This window comes from Scyliorhinus torazame, chromosome 1, assembly GCF_047496885.1.
Source record: "Scyliorhinus torazame isolate Kashiwa2021f chromosome 1, sScyTor2.1, whole genome shotgun sequence".
Taxonomy (NCBI): domain Eukaryota; kingdom Metazoa; phylum Chordata; class Chondrichthyes; order Carcharhiniformes; family Scyliorhinidae; genus Scyliorhinus; species Scyliorhinus torazame.
In genome coordinates this window covers 304,074,001-304,093,903 of record NC_092707.1, presented here as the reverse complement: position 1 = coordinate 304,093,903, position 19,903 = coordinate 304,074,001, and the positions used below count along the sequence as shown (strand labels likewise).

The 19,903-nt window shown below is 46.0% G+C and overlaps 2 protein-coding genes across 12 annotated transcripts in view; one reads left to right on the top strand and one right to left on the bottom strand.

Moving 5' to 3' along the window:
• LOC140423598 (uncharacterized) overlaps positions 1 to 7,672 on the bottom strand; it is a 75,214-nt gene extending 67,542 nt beyond the window's left edge. Inside the window, exon 1 of one of the 4 annotated variants that reach the window (XR_011947648.1) lies at positions 7,523 to 7,672. The gene's annotated coding sequence lies outside the window, so the exon portion shown is untranslated. Of the gene's footprint in view, positions 1 to 6,382; positions 6,685 to 7,522 lie in introns of those variants that run through there. The other 3 variants (XM_072507798.1, XM_072507796.1, XM_072507797.1) reach the window with 3 other exon arrangements.
• Positions 7,220 to 19,903, top strand: part of sanbr (SANT and BTB domain regulator of CSR) — a 268,809-nt gene continuing 256,125 nt past the window's right edge. For 4 of the 8 annotated variants that reach the window (XM_072507795.1, XM_072507790.1, XM_072507789.1 and 1 more), the window contains exons 1-2: positions 7,792 to 8,102; positions 19,332 to 19,503. In XM_072507795.1, coding sequence (XP_072363896.1) covers positions 19,348 to 19,503 — 156 coding nt within the window. In that variant the 5' untranslated portion in view covers positions 7,792 to 8,102; positions 19,332 to 19,347. Of the gene's footprint in view, positions 7,266 to 7,791; positions 8,103 to 19,331; positions 19,509 to 19,903 lie in introns of those variants that run through there. The other 4 variants (XM_072507788.1, XM_072507794.1, XM_072507791.1 and 1 more) reach the window with 4 other exon arrangements.

Here is a 19,903-nt window from a genome sequence, read left to right as displayed (position 1 = left end):
GTGCGCGAACACTCGGGCCCTTTTAATCGGTCCATTTAGGCCTCTCACGTTCCACGTGATCAGCCGCACTGGGGGGGCTACCTGCCCCCTTCCCGTGTCGACTAGCCATCGCCCTCTCTAGGCCAGTCCCACATCCCGATTCCGCGCTCCCACTCGTTCCCCAGGTGGCGCATTCCAGCCCCGACCACCCTTTCTTTAGCCAGTTCCTCTTTGATTTCTGCAGCAGCAACCCAGTTATCCCCCCCCCCCCGCTAGATCCCCATCTAGCGTGATTGCTCCCCCCATATTACTTCCGAAAGTCAGCTGATTTCAACTGACCCCGGCTTCTCCCGCTCACTCCTTGACCCCCCCGTGTGGGGAACTCCCATCTACCTTGTGCCTATCTTCCCGCCATCGCCTTTCTGGGGCGGGAACAAGGACAGTAGGCTCCATATTCTCTGTAGCTGTCCCGCCCCTTGTGGCGCAGCTCCCTCTCCCGCCCCACTCCCATTCCTCATCCTCCGCCTATGTCTCTTCTTTCCCCCCACCGCGCCCACATTTCTTAGTGTCCCCCCCTTCCCAATTTACATCTCTATATACATCGACAGTGACATTTCCCTCTAATATCAGTCCCTCAGTTCCGATCCAGTTTCTCGTCTTTAATAAAGGTCCATGCTTCTTCCGCCGTTTTGAAGTAGTGATGTCTCTCCTGGTACGTGACCCATAGTCGCGCCGGCTGCAGCATCCCGAACTTCACCTTCTTCTTGTGTAGCACCTCCTTGGCTCGATTAAAACTCGCCCTCCTTCTCGCCACCTCCGCACTCCAATCCTGGTACACCCGTACCACCGCATTCTCCCATCTACTACTCCGTACCTTTTTGGCCCATCTCAGAACCACTTCTCTATCATTAAAGCGGTGAAATCGCACGATTGTCGCCCTAGGTGGTTCTCCCGCCTTTGGTCTCCTCACAGGGTCCCGATGAGCCCCCTCCACTTCTAAGGGGCCCGAAGGGGCCTCAGCTCCCATCAGCGAACTTAGCATCGTGCTCACGTAAGCCCCGCAGTCCGCTCCTTCCACTCCCTCAGGGAGACCCAGGATCCGAAGGTTCTTCCTTCGTGCTCTGTTTTCTAGGGCCTCAATCCTTTCAATGCACTTTTTGTGGAGCGCCTCGTGCGTCTGTGTTTTGACCGCCAGGCCCAGGATCCCGTCTTCATTATCCGTCACCTTCTGCTCCACCACGCGGAGCTCTGTCTCCTGGGTCCTTTGTGCCTCCTTAAGCCCCTCAATTGCCTGTAGCATCGGGGTCAGCACCTCCTTCTTAAGTAGCTCCACACACCGTCTTAAGAATTCGTCTTGATCGGGCCCCCATGTCGCCTGGGCTTTCTCCGCCGCCATCTTGCTTCTTTTTTCCTCCTATCCCTATCGTCGAGGATTCTTCGCGATGTAGCCGCCGCCGCCGATATTTTTCTCTTTCGTTGGGGGGTCTCCCTGTTAACTCACCCCACACCGGGTTTCGTCCTGAAAAAATTCCCCGTTGGGGCTCTTAAAAGAGCCCGAAGGTCCGTTTGAGCTGGAGCCGCCGAAACGTGCGGCTTAGCTGGGCATCGCCGCAACCGGAAGTCCCCTAAGCTCTTCTTGTGTATCTCTGACAGGTTCTCCCACCAAGTATGTCCTATACTCCCGGGACCTGTTTCATCATTTTCGCAGAATTCACTCCAAAGGGGTCATCCTTTCCCCTTGAGATATTTCCTGATCTCTTCTTCCCAAACGGGACACTGTCCTACTCTACTGTGACATGGAATTCCTGGGGGTTCATAAGCGTTCCATTGCCTTCATTGCCATTTTCTCTATCTAGGTTCTCTACTGAATTTGGAACAGGGGGTGATAAAGTGGTTATGTAAACACGGGTACGGCTTACGCTAATTTCCGGCCTACAAATCTCCCGACAGTTTTACGCAACAAAATCTCTCAGGCTTACCTATATCCCTGTTCGTACACATGCATTAACACACTTCCGAATCTCAGAGGCTTGATCAGTACTGTTCTTACGCTTGTGGTTTTTCTGTTTCCAATTGGATTCTCAATTCAAATTTGGGTTCTCTCAGAGTGGTTAGGCCACTTCTAAGTCGAATCCCGTCAGGAGTCGCCAGTAAATGTTGCTCTCTTTGGTGTTGTCTCTTAATTTGGCTCTGTTTAATTACGTTTGCTCAAGAGTCGCTAGGTATCTTTCGACACCACCACAAGGTTTAAAAACCAAATACTGATCAAAGACTCGATACACCATTTAGTAAGTTCAAAAGCAATGTTCATTTATTTACACACAGTCAAATCTACTCATGCATAAAACTCTACAACCTAAACTATCACTATTACTAAAAGACTATACTTAGCTTCAGGTGCCCACTCTGTCAGAGGAACAATGACCGTTGCTCGGTTCTGAGGCTGCTGGGTTGAGCTGTTTACAGGATAGCAACTAGGAGCGTCTATCTCGTAGCGTGCGTTGAATTGGAACTTACTTGGTCTGGCGTAGCTGCTAGGCTGGTCTCTCTTCACTGGGAGCCAAGGCCAAAGAAGAAAGATTCTCTCTTGGGGAACACTTTTTATACCTAAAAGGGCTTTGCGCGCTTTTGGGCGGGCCTTGAACTTGGCCTCAATTAATTGGGCCTTTCCCAATCATTCTCATCGATTTTCCTCCAGTAGAGGGGTGGTTCCCTGGTTGCTGAGCGTGTCCTAGGTGGCCATTGGTTTGCTTTGTTTGAGTCTCCTCTGGCGCCGGGGTGTCTGCCTTAACATTGTTTATCTAAATGTTTCCCTTTTGTCCCTGGCGATGGCTCTTTAGTATGTAGATGGCTTAGCAGTTTCTGTCCTGTCTGAGAGCCAAGGCTCTAATCAACAGACAGACTTTGCACCTGCTTGTTTCTCAGTATTGTCCAATTTTCCCTGCATTCTTTGCAAGTGTCCATTTTGTAATTGGGACATGGCCATCCCAGATGGCTACACTACATACTTGTCCAGAGTCATATTTGACTGGATCGTCGATCTCACTATTTTTAATCAGGGTGCCAACTACTGTTACACATCAACTGAATATTAACAATATATGTGTATAGATGTCAGCCTCAGCTCAGAGATAGCACGTTCACTTTGGGGTCAGGTGGTTTTTGAGTTCAAGCTCTGCTAAAGCGACTTGAGCACATAATCAATCCTGTCTAACATTTGGGGCAGTACCTGAAGTGAGTACTTGATTGTCAGTGGAGCCACATTTCAGGTGAGATAGTTGCTTCTTTCCTTACAATTACATCAGTAACTAAATTTAAAGCTAATATTGTTAAATGCTCTGGGCCGGTCTGAGGTTGTGAAATGTGCTATAGAAGCGTAAATTTTTAATTCATATGCAACAGATAGGATACCTGAAATGAAATAAAGCATCAGCATGTTGCAATGTTCAGGTTTAATTTCTGTGCTCCTTTACTGCAGTGGAGCTTCTGGTTCAAAGGCAATTGTGCTACCAACTAAACCACAGCTGACATTTTAATTTGATGTAAACTAAAATATGGATGACTTTGATTCACAGTTTTGCTTCACTGACTAATTAGTATTAACTTGTTTATTCACTGTTGCTTCACAGTGCCAGGGACCTAGGTTTGATTCCCATTGGGTCACTGACTGTGCGGAGTCTGCACGTTCTCCCTGTGTCTGTGTGGGTTTCCTCCGGGAGCTCCAGTTTCCTCCCACAAGCCCTGAAAGACGTGCTTCTTAGGTGAATTGGACATTCTGAATTCTCCCTCAGTGTACCCGAACAGGCACCGGAATGTGGCGACTAGGGGCTTTTCACAGTAACTTCATTGCAGTGTTAATGTAAACCTACTTGTGACAATAATAAAGATTATATTATTATGTGTTTTGCCATACAACTGCAAATCCAAACTACAAGTTTATCTCAATTGTTTAGATAATTAACGTTTATAGTAAAAGGTTTTAAAATCTCTTCAGTGATAGAAAAAATATGTTCTTCCATTGCCTTCTTCCAAACAATAAATATTATCCTGGATTTTTAAAAATCTTTTGGATATTTAACTTTGCTGACGTGGCCAGCTATAAAAGCTGAGGAGATCTGAGAAGGTGATTCAGAGGTTTATTTCTAATCAAAAGAAAAGGTCGCAATGCGGCGTGCAGCACATAGGTTCCAACCAAGACTACTGATCATGCCTGTCCCAATCTGGGCCCGCTTTTAAGGGTTGATTCTATTGCCCCAGCTGATGGGCCTCTGCCCATCAGCGGAGGAGCTTGTACTTCACAAGCCTCATGGGGAGATTAATCGGGTCATCCCTGTGGGTCTATTACATCTCTCCCCCACCAAAGTCTGAAGGTCCCTCTGTTGCTGGATGCAGAGTAGGCCTCCTTCACTGCTTTGCCCGCAGTTGTGCTTCCAACAGCTGAGGGGCTGACTGGGGGGTGTTATATTACCCTTGGTGGTAATATGTTGTGTTCTTTGTCTTTTGATCCAGAATGGTCCATTGAGTTGATGACAAAGAATCCAGCAATCATTAGATTGAAACAAAACTAATGTATTGGATAGTGATTAATTAAATGAAGTTTGCATATGCTATTGAGCTATAGTTAATAATAGTCATATTGAATCTGTCTCGCAATAATCAATAATCTAGTAATCACTAATAATATCCTCACGTTAACTCTCTCTAAACTAATCTACTCCTCGTGCTGTTCTCAGGCTTTCTCCTTTGCTAACTACCCAGCACTTCCTGAGGTCTGATTTATATACAGAGAAATGGTGGTGCCCTCTAGTGTTTGAACTACACAGAGATGTAATAATTAACACTTCATTAGCTTGCCTATTTACATATTATTACAGGGGGGTATATAAAACGTCGGGGAATGTTGTTTTCATGCCGATCGTTGGAGGAGGCCTGTTGGCTATCTGTCTCTGATTATTCTGTCCTCCAGAAGTACTGAGGATTCCATATCCATATCTAAGGCAGAGTCTTCCATCTATGGCAACCCTGGGCCCTGGTCCTTGGAGAGTTGTGCGCCCTTGCTCACAGATGGTAGACAAGGGGGACGAGGGACTGATGCATCTGGCCAGGCTACTTCTGGTGTGGGTTCCCTGTCTTTGAGATGGCCCACATGCTTGCGTACATCTGTTCTCTGGTTTTGACTGTATAGGAAACTGGTCCTGTCTTCTCCACTATGGTCCCTGGTATCCACCGGCTGTCGTCTCCAAATCTCTGGGCATATACTGTATCTCCTGGTTTGAACCCTCTGTCCTGCTTCTGGTGGTTATGATCCTTCTTCTGAAGGTCTTGCTTCTTCTCCACCTTCGCACCTTGGTTGGGAAATGCCAAGCTTAAACGGGTTTGGAGCTGTCAGCCTATCAGTAGCTCTGCCAGCGCTACCCTGATGGTAATATGCAGCGTGGTCCGATAATTAAATTAAAAACGTGCCAGTTGCATTTCAACTGACCCTGTGGTTTGATTTCTCATGCCCCTCTGAAAGGTTTGCTCACCCAGACAGGGTTTTGATCACAGGAATTTCCCACTTTCTCTGTCTTATAGCTTTGACAAAGGGTCATCTGGACTCGAAACGTTAGCTCTTTTCTCTCCCGACGTGCTGCCAGACCTGCTGAGATTTTCCAACATTTTCTCTTTGGTTTCAGATTCCAAAATGCGCAGTAATTTTCTTTTATTTATGGGGCGGGTCCAGTTCAGTTTCTGATTAATTATTGTCCCATGATGTTGATAATGGGGGAATTCAACAATGATAATGCGGTTGAATGTCATGGAGAGGTAGTTAGATTCTATCTTGTTGGAGATGGTCAATGTCTGCAAGGCACTTGTGTGGTGTGAATATCACTTGCCATGTAGGATGCCACATGCAACCTTTTCAGTAAATCAACTTTGTTTTCAGAGGCCAATGTTAACAAGAATACTTTTAAGCAGTGTGTGATAATGACCTGACAACAGTTGCCTATGACAGTGTTTTTCAATCTTTTTTTTGCCCGGAACCCATTTTTAGCAACTAGCCATCCTTCGGGACCCATGCCAGCCAACCTTCGCAGCCCACATCGGCAGGCCTTTGTGACCCATGCCGCCCGAACTTCGCGACCCACCGTTTTCGCATATCGTTAATGTGACAGGTGAGCCTGCTTGATCCTCACAATCTCACTTGTTTTTTCATTCAATGTTATATTTCTGCTAAGGATCTCAACTGATGATTTAACATCTCACTCCATCCTTTGAAAAACATTAAGTGGTTTGTCCTTGAACATGCAAATGCCTTTGAAGTTCAGAGGGTTTTAATCTTTCATTTGCCAAAGCTTCCCTGCATGTAACACATATGAGCTTTATATCGTGATTTGCAGTGGCACAATTAATAAACCCGTACCTCAAGAAATCATCTTTACGCTGCTTTGTTCCTATTTTCCACTTCTTCTTCATGGATTGAAGCTCACACCAGCACTGCTGGAAGCTACAAAATGGAGGAATCTCTCTCATGCCCAAACGTCAGTATACGAGGTGCAGGCAGGAAGACTGTATTGAATTTTAAAAAAATCTTCTCTTGGGTCAGCGAGCTGACATAGAACGATACAGCGCAGTACAGGCCCTTCGGCCCACGATGTTGCACCGAAACAAACGCCATCTAACCTACACTATGCCATTCAGGAGGAGGTAGGTGGTCTGCCTCGCTGGGCTCCGGGCCTGCGCATTGCTGAGAAGGCATGCATGCACAGGATGGCCAGCATTCTGAAAGCCGGTAGCAGCCAGCATTTTTAAAAGCCAGTCATGGCCATTGGGCACTTCTTCCCACGATTGGCAACGCTGCGACCGATGGCCCCGTGCCCCTCAAGACACCAGCCCGTGATCCACCCTTGGGTCATGACCCTGACTTTGAAAATGGCTGGCCTATGAGGTTGGTGGATGCAAAAACAATCAATCATTTCAAAAGGAAATAAGATGGGCGTGCTTGAAGGAAATAAACTTGCTGGACTATAAGCGACCTAGCAGGGGAGTAGGACTGACTGGATTACTCGGTGAAGAGCTGGCATGGACCGAATGAGACGAATGGCCTCCTTCTGTGCTGTAAACGACACACACAAAAAGCAACACCAGTTCGAGTGTGGAGCCCACACAGAATGAATGAAGTGGAGGCAGCAGTGGCGCAAGTGCCTGGTTCCATGCAGACGGGTGTGCGCGTGCGCGGCGCTCCACTTGGCGTGGAACCGGCATCGGACCAAATATGAAGCAGATAAACTGTAAACAAAAAACGGGTGAGAGCGCGGCCCGGTTTTCATATCGGAACGGCATCAGTCGAAACTTAACGCCGTGAGAACAATAAGTCATAAGAATTCTAAAACATAAAACGTAAAAGCGAATATTGTAGATTAGGCATGCCCCTCGGCAGCGACACACCGTGAACATTTGGCTGGAGCGCCGCTTTGAGGCGGGGAGACCGCCGAAGGGGTTTTTCTCCCTCAAATACTTCAGGGCTACATCTGTATGTTTGGAGAACTTTCTGTAAATTTACCTTGGAAGGCAGGCTTTTTCCCTCCCTTTAAACAGAACAGCTAATTGGGATTTCTGTGTCATCGCGGCCTATTCCCGCAGTGAGCTCCTCTCGCGCGTCGGAGCAACGGCCCGGTTGCTTGGTTACGCGGACGCCGGTCTTACTGCACTGCGGCTTGCGCACCGCGGGAGGGGGACCTGGAAACCGCTCCCCCCTCGGCGGGCGGGGGACCTGGAAACCGCCACGCTCAGCCGGAACGGCCCAGCCAGACCCTCCGCCCATTGGACAGGCCTCCCGGCCGTCTCCTGGACCGCTGATTGATTGTTGCCAGATCAGCCACAGAGGCGAGTTGCTTCTCTCTCTTCCCGCCCCCCCCCCCCCGGAGCTTGTTGTGATTCAATGGTGGCCCGAGCTGCTGTGGGCCTGATGGCTGGAACCGGGTGGCTTGCACGAAGAAGATGAGGCGCCTTCCCCCCCGCCCCGTCCCGAAAACAATTCTAAAAGCAGCAATGCGACTTTAGCAGAGTGCAGTGCGGCGGAGGGTCTGTAGCCGGCACATCCACTGCAGAGCCACCAGGAAGAACGGGGAAGAAGAAATCCAGTGAGTGGTTTACCATTCGCCGCTGCTTTTAAGGCACCGTTGTCGAGGTGAAGGGTATGATGCCCCCTTAGGTCAGATAACGGTTGCACCGAACCGATATTGAAATAGGATATGCAATTCATGGTCAAATTCTACCATCGAATCCCAATAAGATCGCAGCAATCCAGATGTTTGATTTAAGTCCTATTGACAATGCTCGCGACTTCGTGAGGTCCTGCCAATCGAATAAGTTCTAGTCAATCGGTCTCAACACAACAGTAGCGTTTAATGCTTTTATAACCATTTATCTGTGAAACTGCAAAATATAGTTTGTGTATATAATAAATTGTGCAGCTTAAGCATACACACTTATTGCAAAATCAGGGTAAATGTGATCATAAGTATGCGTATGGACCTCGAATAACTGAAAATACAATCTCGGGTTCCCGAGAACACCACGAATATCATAACCGGATAGTTTAGCACGCAAGGAGGCAATTTGGCCTGTCGTGTCTGTGCTGGTCTCTGAAAGAGCAATTCACCTAGTGCCACTCCCCTGTCTTTTTCCCCAACCCTGCAGTTTATTTTCTATTTCAGATACTTATCAACTTTCCCTTTGAAAGCATCAATTGATCCTGTCTCGACCACACCCGGCACTCCTGATCCTAACCACTCACTTCATAATGTTTTTCCACAGGTTGCCATTGATTCCTTTGCCAATTACCTCAAATCTGTGCCCTCGCATTCATGATCCTTCTACCAATGGGAACCATATCTCCCTATGTACTCTATCTAAGGCAACTCATGATTTTAAAACCCAATCAAATCTTCTTGACCTTTTTTCCAAGAAGAATACTCCCAATTTCCCAATCTATCTTTGTAACTGAAGTTCCTCGTCCCCATCTCTGGAACCATTCTTGTGAATCTTTTCAGCACTCTCTCTAATGCTTCACATCCTTCCTAAAGTGTGGTGTGCAGACTGGATGTAACACTCCACTTAAAGCTGAACCAGTCTTTTATTAAGGTTTGACATAACTTCCTTGCATTTGTACTCTATGCCCTTATTGATAAAATCCAGGATGCTGTATCCTTCATAAACTGAGCCCTTGACCTTCAATAATTTATGCCCATATATATCCAGGTTTCTCTGCTTCTACCCCCTTTTTAGAATTATAGCCTTTTTTTATATTGTCTGCATTCCTCCTACCAAAGTGAATCACTTCACACTTCTCTGCATTTAATTTTATCTGCCACTTTTCCATTCCACCAGCCTGCCTATACCTTTTTAAGTGCTACACGATTCTCCTTCTGTTCACAATACTTGAAAGTTTTGCATCGTCTGAAAATTTCTCACTTGAAATTCCATTTTTCTAACCTCTTGGCCCCATTTACAGCAAAATGACAATCTGATGTTTTAATGCATAGAGACTACTTTTCTAGTAATGTGTAGAGGTACATTGAATATATATGTATATTGTTATTTATTTTCATGATCTGCCCAATATTTATTGCCCATTCCTCGCCTCCCCTGTCCTATACAATGGAGTGATTTACCAGGTTCTCTGGATTATTAGTCCATGCTTCTAGATTATAAATTAAATGATGAATATATAATATGTTGTGTCAAATGGTAACATTTAGGATCCTAACTGTTAACCAGTACTGAGCTATAATAGCTTACTATGTTTTCTGATAATGAAGCACATAGTTTTGAATGTTATAAATAGAGACTACAAAAATAAAGAGGTAATCATAGATCAGCAATGGTTAGAGCATATGTAGTTTTAGGGACCCATTAGAGAAAGGATATTAAGGCACAGAGAATGTATAAAGAATGGCCAGAATGACACCAAGGATGGAAATTGTACTTGTGGGGAAAAAAAATCTGAAATAGAATTATGGAATCTTGCATTATAGAAGGAGGCATTCGGTCCCACCTGCCTGTGGCAGTTCTTTGAAAGGATAGTTCAGATTAATCTTACACTCATACTTTTTCCTATAACTCTCTTCAAATACATGTCTGGTGGTCTTGTGGCGCAGTGGGTAGTGTCCCTACTTTTGAAGCAGAAGCTCTGGGTTTGAGTCCCACCCCAGGACAGTAGTTAGCACTGTTGCTTCGCAGCTCCAGGGTCCAGGGTTCGATTCCCGGCTTGGGTCACTATCTGTGCAGAGTCTGCACGTTCTCCCCGTGTCTTTTTAAAAAAATATTTTTATTCTCCATTTTCACATTTTCTTCAGAATTTACACCCCACCAACAAACAGTAAACGGTGACAAATACAATGTCAATCCCCTTATCAACAACAACGATCCCATTCTCCCACCACCCCAAACAACAGCCCATCTGACAATACAAGCATCAAATAAAACAAACCCTCCCAAGGTGGGAAAATAAAGAAAAAGGAAAGGAATCAGGAATCGCCTATGGTCACCATTGACATATACAGCCCCCCCCCCCCCCCCCAATACTCAATGCCATCCAATCCCCAAAAGAGTACAGTGAATGACACCCATGAATTGTAGACACTGCCCCCCCCCCCCCCAAGACTCCACCCCTCCACTTCCTCTTGTAAACTCCTCCCCCCAACCTCGTCTCCTTCCCCCAACTTTTCACCCTGGCTAGACTCACCGGAATCTCTTCTACCAGGCTCCGAAGGCCGCAGCAGCCCCCCCCCCAAAAAAAAACCTTGCTCCCGTTCACTGGCCAGCTTAAACCGGCCAGCGTGGAGGCCCCCGCCCGGGTCTCCTTCCCCCTTGCCCGGTCCCAGGAAAACCAAGAAATCCCCTTTGGCACACAACCCCCGCATACACACCCAAGCCCCAAAGAACCATCATTGCAAATACAAGTCCCATCTCTTCCCTTGTCCAAATATATACAGCGTTGACTCATTTTGTACAGACACCAACACGCAGTGAAAAAATAAAGTTACACGAGGCTACATCGGTACACGACCAATTCTCAATTCTGCCACAGTCCTTCTGCCTTCGCAAACTCCTCTGCTGCTTCCGCCGTCCCAAAATAAAAGTCCTTGGAATTGTAGGTCACCCTCAACTTAGCTGGATATACTATGCCGCACTGCACCTTGCTGATGTACAGTGCCTTCTTCACCCGGTTGAAGGCAGCCCGCCTCCTCGCCAGCTCTAGTGTATACGTATACCAACTCCAGCCCACTGCATCTCCCGCTTTAGCTTTGCCCAGCACAGGACTTTCTCTTTCACGCTATACCTACGGAAACACAGTTATTACTCTTGGCGGCTCGCTCACCTTTGGTCTAGACCTCTACGACTTATGAGCCTGATCCAGTTCATATCGGGAGGGATCGTCCCCTCCCTAATAGCTTCGCCAACATCGTGGCAAAATACTCCGTCGGCCTCGGGCCTTCCACCCCTTCGGGCAGACCCACAATCCTCCGATTCTGTCGCCTGGATCTGTTTTCCGGGTCTTCCATTTTCTCTCGCAGACCCTTGTTGGTCTTTATCACCCTCCGCAACTCCTTCCCCATCGAGGGGAGTTGATCACTGTGCTGCGATAATGCCTCTTCCACTTCCTTCAGTGTCTCACCTTGCTCCCGCACCTCCGCCACTGCGCTTGATACCACCGCCCTCACCAGGACAATCGCCTCCTCCACCAGCACTTTCAATACCGCACCCATCTCCTTCTTCGTCGCTTCCATGTGCTTTGTGAACTGTTTTTCAAGTTCCACAGCCATCACCTTGGTCATTTCTTCTGCTGTGAGCGATGCGGCCTCCCATTCTCCCCGTGTCTGCGTGGGTTTCCTCTGGGTTCTCCGAATTCCTCAGTCCAAAAATGTGCAGGTTAGGTAGATTGGCCATGCTAAATTGCCCTTAGTGTCCAAAATGGTTAGGTGTTGTTACTGGGTTAGGGGGATAGAGTGGAGGCGTGGGCTTAAGTAGGGTGCTCCTTCCAACGGCTGGTGCAGACTCGATGGGCCAAATGGCCTCCTTCTGCACTGTAAATTCTATGATATGATTCTATGACCAAGGAAGGTGCATTCATAACACGGCCAGTCAGGTTGAGTGTCAACCTGCGACTCCTTCAACATGCCAGTGGCTGGCTGTAAGAGCGGGAGAGACTCCTGGTCGGCCATGCTTGATGTGCAGTGATGCCCCACAAGCTATAAGCCTCTGGCAACAGACTAATGACCTGGTTCAGGAATTACAAGCTATGGAAAAGATGAAAGTATGCCTGAGTACACCATTAGGTAGGTGCAGGAAGAGAATTGGAATGGAAATGCATGTCTAATGCCTTTTAAAATTTCCCTTGCAATCTGATTTTTAAAAAAATTTAGAGGACCCAATTACTTTTTTCCAATTAAGGGGCAATTTAGCGTGGCCAACACACCTTCATAGATAGAATTTACAGTGCAGAAGGAGGCCATTCGGCCCAGGCACCGGACCTTGGAAGAGCACCCCATTTAAGCCCACACTTCCAACCTATCCCCGTTATCCAACCTAATGTTTTTTTGGACACTAAGGGCAATTTAGCACTGCCAATCCACCTAACCTGCACATCTTTGGACTGTGGGAGGAAACCGGAGCACCCGCAGGAAACCCACGCAGACACGGGGAGAATGTGCAAACTCCACACAAACAGTGACCCAGAGCCGGGATCGAACCTGGGACCTCGGTGTCGTGAGGCAGCAGTGCTAACCACTGTGCTGCCCCTTGCAATCTGATTCTGAGGAAGTGTGTTCCAGATCATAACTACCCTCTCTACCTGTATTGATTTCCGTATCCTGGTTAGTTCTTCGGCCAAGTTTAAAAAAAAATCTTTGACTACTTTATATCAGCCAATTGCTCAAGGAAACAGTTTCACCAGACCTGCACTATTAAAGCCCCTCAACTTGATTTCCTCTATTGGGTCTCTCCATAACCTTCCTCACTGATGAGAGCAATTCAAGCTTCCCCAGATGACTGAATTTCCTCATTCCTGGTATCATTTTTGATAAACTACCTATACTTCAAGCCCTGACACCCTTCCTAAAGTCTGTTACTCAGATTTATGCACAATACTGAGATGAGGACTATGCAGTGACTAGCATGATTTCCTTGTTTTTGTATTCAATGCCCCTAGCTACAAAGCCAAATATATGATATGCTTAACTGCATTATCAACTTGCCTTCCTACGTTCGGGGATTTATGAACATCCACCACCGTCCCCTATCCCACTGCTCTTGCATCCCCGATCAAAATAGTATATAGATCATCCTGCCTCATCAAGTTGTTTCTCCGGGTGGCACTGTAGCACAGTGGTCAGAACTGTTGCTTCATAACTCCAAGGTCCAAGGTTCGAGTCCCAGCTTGGGTTACTCCTGTTCTCCCCGTGTGTGCGTGGGTTTCCTCCAGGTGCTCCGGTTACCTCCCACAGTTCAAAGATGTGCAGATTATGTAGATTGGCCATGCTGAATTGCCCTTCATGTCCAAAAAGGTTAGGTGGAGTTACTGGGTTATGGGGATAGGGTGGAGGATAAGTAGGCTGCTCTTTCCAAGGGCCGATGCAGACTTGATGGGCCGAATGGCCTCCTTCTACACTGTAAATTCTATGATGATCCTAAAATGCTTTACTTTATGCATTATTATCAGAAATTGCATTTATCATCTGTCTGTCCATTTCATCAGTCCATGCCCTCTAAAAGTCAGTTGCTATCCTGATTGTTCGCAATGTTGTTAAGTTTTGTATCATCCACAAACTTTGAAGTTTTCATAGAATTTACAGTGCAGAAGGAGGCCATTCGGCCCATCGAGTCTGCACCGGCTCTTGGAAAGAGCACCCTGCCCAAGGTCAACACCTCCACCCTATCCCCATAGCCCAGTAACCCCACCCATCACTAAGGGCAATTTTGGACACTAAGGGCAATTTATCATGGCCAATCCACCTAACCTGCACACCTTTGGACTGTGGGAGGAAACCGGAGCGCCCGGAGCAAACCCACGCACACACAGGGAGGATGTGCAGACTCCACACAGACAGTGACCCAAGCCGGAATCGAACATGGGACCCTGGAGCTGTGAAGCAATTGTGCTATCCACAATGCTACCGTGCTGCCTCGTGCTGAATATAGGAAGTTGTTCTTCCTATATTCCAATTCAGGTTATTTATGGATAGCAAAGAAAACAATTGTCTTATTAATGACTCCTGGGAAACAGTTTTTTAAAAAAATACCTGTTTACCACCCCTCCCAGTCTCCTAGTCTTTAGCCAATTGCATACCCAAGTTATCACTGCTTCTTTCAAACCATATACTTCTATTTCGGAATAGGTCTGTTATTGGTTACGGCACAAAAGCAGGCCACGCAGCCTGTTGTCTGAGCTGGCTGTCTGCAAGAGCAACACAGCTCGTCCCACAGCCCTGCTTTTTCCTCATAGCCCTACAAACCTTTTCTCCATTGATAGTCATTCAATTCTGTTCTGGAAGTTATGACTGAATCTGCCTCTACCATAGTGCATAGAGAGTCATAGAGTTTTACAGCACAGGACAAGGCCCTTCAGCCCATTGTGTCAGCCATATTCTATTCTAACCCCATTTTCCAGCACTTTATATGTAGCCTTTTATACTATTTTCAGGTGCTCATCTAAATGCTTCTTAAATGTTGTGAGGTTTCCTGCCTCTATCACCCTTTTCAGGAAGTGTGTTCCAGATTCCACCACATTCTGTGTGAAAATGTTTTTCCTCAATTCCCCTCTAAATCTCCTGTTCCTTACTTATAATCTATGCCCCTTGGTTATTTACCTCTCCACTAAGGGGAAAGTTTCTTCCTATCTACCCTATAAATACCCCTCTTAATTTTGTACACCTCTATGAGGTCCCCTCAGCCTTCTTTGATCTAAGGAAAACAACCACAGCCTATCCAGCCTCTTGATTGCTGAAATGTTCCAGCCCAGGCAACATCCTGGTGAATTTCTTCCGCATCCTCTCTAGTGCAGTCACCCCTGTCGCCAGGGGCTCTCTCCCTAGCGGGAGATATGCCATGCCATGCCCCCCCCCTCCACCCCTATCGTGCTAGCTTTCGTGCTGGTGTGGTTCCCCCCACTTTCCTGGGGTCAGTTTTAAGCCTATCCTTTGTCCACTACATAGCACCCCACTCATTTTCCTCCTCACCCTCTCCTGCGCTCACCTGTGCTCTGCTACCCTCTCCCCTTCCTTTCTACATTTTGGCTCCCAGGTTCAGAGCGAGGTGGTACAGACCCGTGCAAAGTATCTCTTGGATCATTTTAGTCCCTCCGGTTGGTCTTTTCACCACTGCCTTTGTGGCTATCTTCCCAGCTCGTTCTCCTGGATGAATTTGTCTGTGTCCGCAGGGGCCGTGAAGTAATGCTTCCTGCCCTGGAATTTGGTCGGGTACAGCATCCCAAATTTCACTTTGCTTTTTTACAGGACCTCCTTGGCTCTGTTGAGCTCCGCCTGGCGCTTGGTCAGGTCTGCCCCAATGTCTTGATAGATCCTGATCTGGTGTCCTTTCCAGTTGTAGGCTTTTGTTTGCCTGGACCAGCGCAGGATTCTTTTCCCGGTCTTGGCACCAGTGCAATTTTGCAATAATCGCCCTCTGCTTCTCTCTGGCCTTGGGTTTCGGCTGTAATGACCTGTGGGCTCTTTCTACCTCTAGCTGGTTGGGGAAGCTATCCCTTCCCACCAGGTTTCTCAGTGTTTGAGCCACATAGTACAAAGCACCACATAGTACATAGCCTTCGGTCTGGTTCCTTCCATAAGACCCTTAGGTTTTGGTGCTGTGACCGGTTCTCTTGGTCCTTATTTTCCCCTTTAGACTTCCCTGCATCACCACCACCTCACTATCTCAGTCTCCAGGGTGATGATCCTGTCTCTCTGGTCTGTTGACGCTTTTTCCAATTCCTTGATGGTGATCCCCTGGGCCTCCAGTTGGTTCTCTGCCTTGTCCAGGGCCACCTGCATGGTGGCCAGGGCCTCCACGACTGCCATCCTTACTGCCGCTTTATCTCTCTCTTTATCTCTTCCTTGAGCTACCGTAGCTCCCTGGTGAAGGGGAGCCCCATGTGCGGCTTGTTGGTCCCTCTCGTTCTGGTGTGACTGGCGTTTCATCACATCGTGCGTCTGTCAATGGGAGGTGCTCTTTGCATCTCTTACTTTGCTCTTCACTTCCTCTCTAAACTTTCTATGTTCAGCCTCATTCTTGGTCTTTGTGACATTTCATCAATGTCTTTTCGATGTCCATATACACAACATCTACTGCACTACCTTCATCAATCTCTCTGGTGAATAGACCATTTCCACTGGAGCAAAGAAGGCTAAGAATAGATTGAATTTCTAAAGTTATGAAGGTGTTGGTAGAGTGAATAAGGAATTATGATTTCTTTGGTTTGCGAGCCAATTTTTAATGTCAGTAAGATTGAAGAGAGTGATCAGAAATTTCTTTGGCTTGAGTGAATAGAGTGCTTTGCCACAGGAAGTAGTTGAAGCAGTAATTATTGAATTATTGTGAGAAAAAGTGGATAAATACTTGAACCAGGGAAAGGTAAACTTGGGGAAGAGCTTCAGACATTATGATTAGCTGTGGTATTCTCAAGCAAAGAATTCTCTTCCCACATCTCTCCGCCTCTTTCCTCCTTTAAGACGAAAACCTACCTTTTTGACCACACCTTTGCTCATCTAATATCTCTTCACAGGGCTTGGTATCAAATTTCATTTGACGATATTCTTGTGGCCCTTGGGCTATTTTACTATGTTAAAGGTGTGTAAATGCAAGTTGTTGTTGTAAAGACCCAACACCAATACTGGGCTGAATGGCCTCCTGTGCATCTAAATGCCTTTGAATAAACACATTTTGGAGCTCTGTAACTAGCCAATAAAAATATAAACTACTGTGGCTGCAAAGAAAGTCTGAATGTTTAAATGGTCTAGTCACGTGAAATGAACAATGATCGGAATGTAAATGTGCTGATAATATGTTGAAAGTATCTAAGTATTTATAATATTTAAATTAATATGAAAGCAGCTACAAATATGTTTCATATAATTGAAAACTATAATCTTGAAAAAAGGTTTTGTACTTGGATCATAATTTAAAGTTCCAGTGCTTTATCAACTATCGTCTAGTCACTAAAACAGACTAGGTGGGCAGGTTTGCAATCTCCTGTTTGCTTTGTGGTTGATCATATCTGCACTATATATGCTTGGTCAACCGTTGGTGGCATATGCATCCACCACTTTTTGCCAGTAGTGTCAATCTAAACATTTTTTTTTGAGATGGTATCATCAATGATTGAACAGATAACATTCTGGCAACATTCAGGGGGAAATAAGAATGGATAGCTATTAGTTCAAATAAAATAAAACCATGGCGAACCAGGGTCCCAGGTTCGATTCCTGGCTTGGTTCACTGTTTGTGCCGAGTCTGCACGTTCTCCCTGTGTGTGCGTGGGTTTACTCCGGGTACTCCGGTTTCCTCCCACAGTCCAATGATTTGCAGGTTAGGTGGATTGGCCATGCTAAGTTGCCCTTAGTGTTCAAAATTGCCCTTAGTGTTGGGTGGGGTTACTGAGTTATGGGGATAGGGTGGAGATGTGGGCTAGGGTGCTCTTTCAAAGAGCCGGTGCAGACTCGATGGGCTGAATGGCCTCCTTCTGCACTGTAAATTCTATGAATCAACATGCTACATGATGTATTAATGTGAAAATAAATTGGAGCTTTACATGTGGTAAGATCCCGATCATGATTGTGCCCAATCTTGGTTGTGCAGTGAGGAAAGTTAACCAACAGCAAAAGGAGGCAAGAGATTGGCAGTTCTTCACACTTGCATGTCAACTAATGTCTGCATTAAGTAGCATAATGAGCATCTGAGAGTGGGTACCCTGTCCACCCATTGGACTCATAAAAATGTGTATAAGAGCATGAATATTTATCCTCCTTTTAATTGCTAAAAGTAATAAACGATTGTTGAGAATTTGTCCTGGGAAGAGCACACACTATTTTTGGTGTCAGAGTTATCAACTTTTACTTTGCCAGAAAGGAGATACAGAGCTTCCAAGCAGATCCAGCTTTCACATTGCTGGAGGAGGTGCTGACGACAGGGGTACTGGAGAAGGGGGTAGTATCGGTGGTTTACGGGGCTATTTTGGAGGAGGAGAAGGCGCTGCTAGAATGGATCAAGGTAAAGTGGGAGGAAGAGTTGGCAGAGGGCATGGAGGAGGGGTTCTGGTGTGAGGTGCTCCGGAGGGTGAACGCCTCCACCTCGTGTGCGAGGTTAGGGCTGATACAGCTGAAGGTGGTGTATAGAGCGTACCTTACAAGGGCGAGGATGAGCCGACTCTTTGAGGGGGTAGAGGATGTGTGCGACCCTCGGGAGGCTATATTCGGGGTGTCGGACCAGCCGGGGTTGGAAACGGGCGCGGAGGCAGATGTTGTAGCCTTCGCCTCGTTGTAGGCGGATCCTGTTAGGGTGGAGATCAACCTCTCCATCCTGTGCCCTGGAGTGGCGAGGGGCCTGCTGGAATTCTTGATGCTTGAAAAGGTCAAATTTGAACTGAGGGGAAGGATGGAGGGGTTCTACAATTCATGGGCGTTATTCATTATGCACTTTGGAGAATTGCATCACATCGAACATTAGGGGGTTGGGGGCTGGGAGGGTTGGGGGGAGGGGGACTGTATGTGTTAATGGTGGCTATGGGTGATTCCTGAATCCTTTTTGTCATTTGTTTATGTTAACATGTGGGCTGGGATTTGGTGGGAGGATGGGATCGTTGTTATTGATATGGGGATTGACATTACATTCGTTACTGATTATTGTTTATTGTTGGGTGTAGATTTGGGAGAAAATGTGAAAAAGGAGAATAAAAAATATTTAAAAAGAAAAGGAAGAATTCTCATCTTTTGCTTGTCCTCTCCAAATTTAAATCATTATATGTTCAGTCAACAACACCTCCCCTGTATGCATCAAATATTATTGACACACTCCAATGCAAATGTAAGTAAACTTAACTAAGTTAGTTTCAATTTGTTGCGATATCAGATGAAGTTCTGTCAGTTAAGTACAATTATTTCTATAAATTAATTATATGTACATTATCTAGTTGATGAACCTCATTAATAAAAGATACTTGTGCTTCTCACACAAAGAACACCAAAGTGTTTTTTAAACTTGTAGCCGGTAATGCCAAATTAACAAAGCTCAAATCCAACTAGGGCTGCCTGTATTAACTGGTAATGCTGCTGACCGTACTTGTTAACATTTTTAACTAAATTGCTACTTTTTCTCAGTTTAGTAGAAAACAAGATGAGTCACACGTGTTCAGTAAGTGTCCCATTTCTTTATGAGAACCAAGGATTGGTGCTGGATATGATTCTCCGCTCTTTGTTAGGAGTAGCCCAGTCCAAGACTATCAACTGGGAAAGTGTAGCTAAACTCATACCAGGAGTCACAGCCAAGCAGGTACTGTAAGTTACTGTTTTACCTTTGCAGTATAAACAGTTTTCTACTTTTGCAATCAGAAATAAAGAATAATACACTGAAACTTTGAATTAACAAATACAATTGATTATTCTTGACAGTATTACTAGTTTTTCTCAAAGGCTGGTTGGTTGCCTGTAAGATTGATTTCATGGAAATGCTATAAAGCAATCTGGCTTCCTAACATATAAATCCTTACATACATAGAAATTTGTCTTCAGATCCAGGCATCATTTTCAATAAGGTCATATATTGCAATTATGGTTTCTAATTGTTTTATAAAGTAATAGATTAATATTCGTTTCTCAGTGGTTAGAACTAATTTAGGATGGATATCTTTTTGAAAATCAGGTGCAATATGTTTCTTTTTCACTAAAGTTTT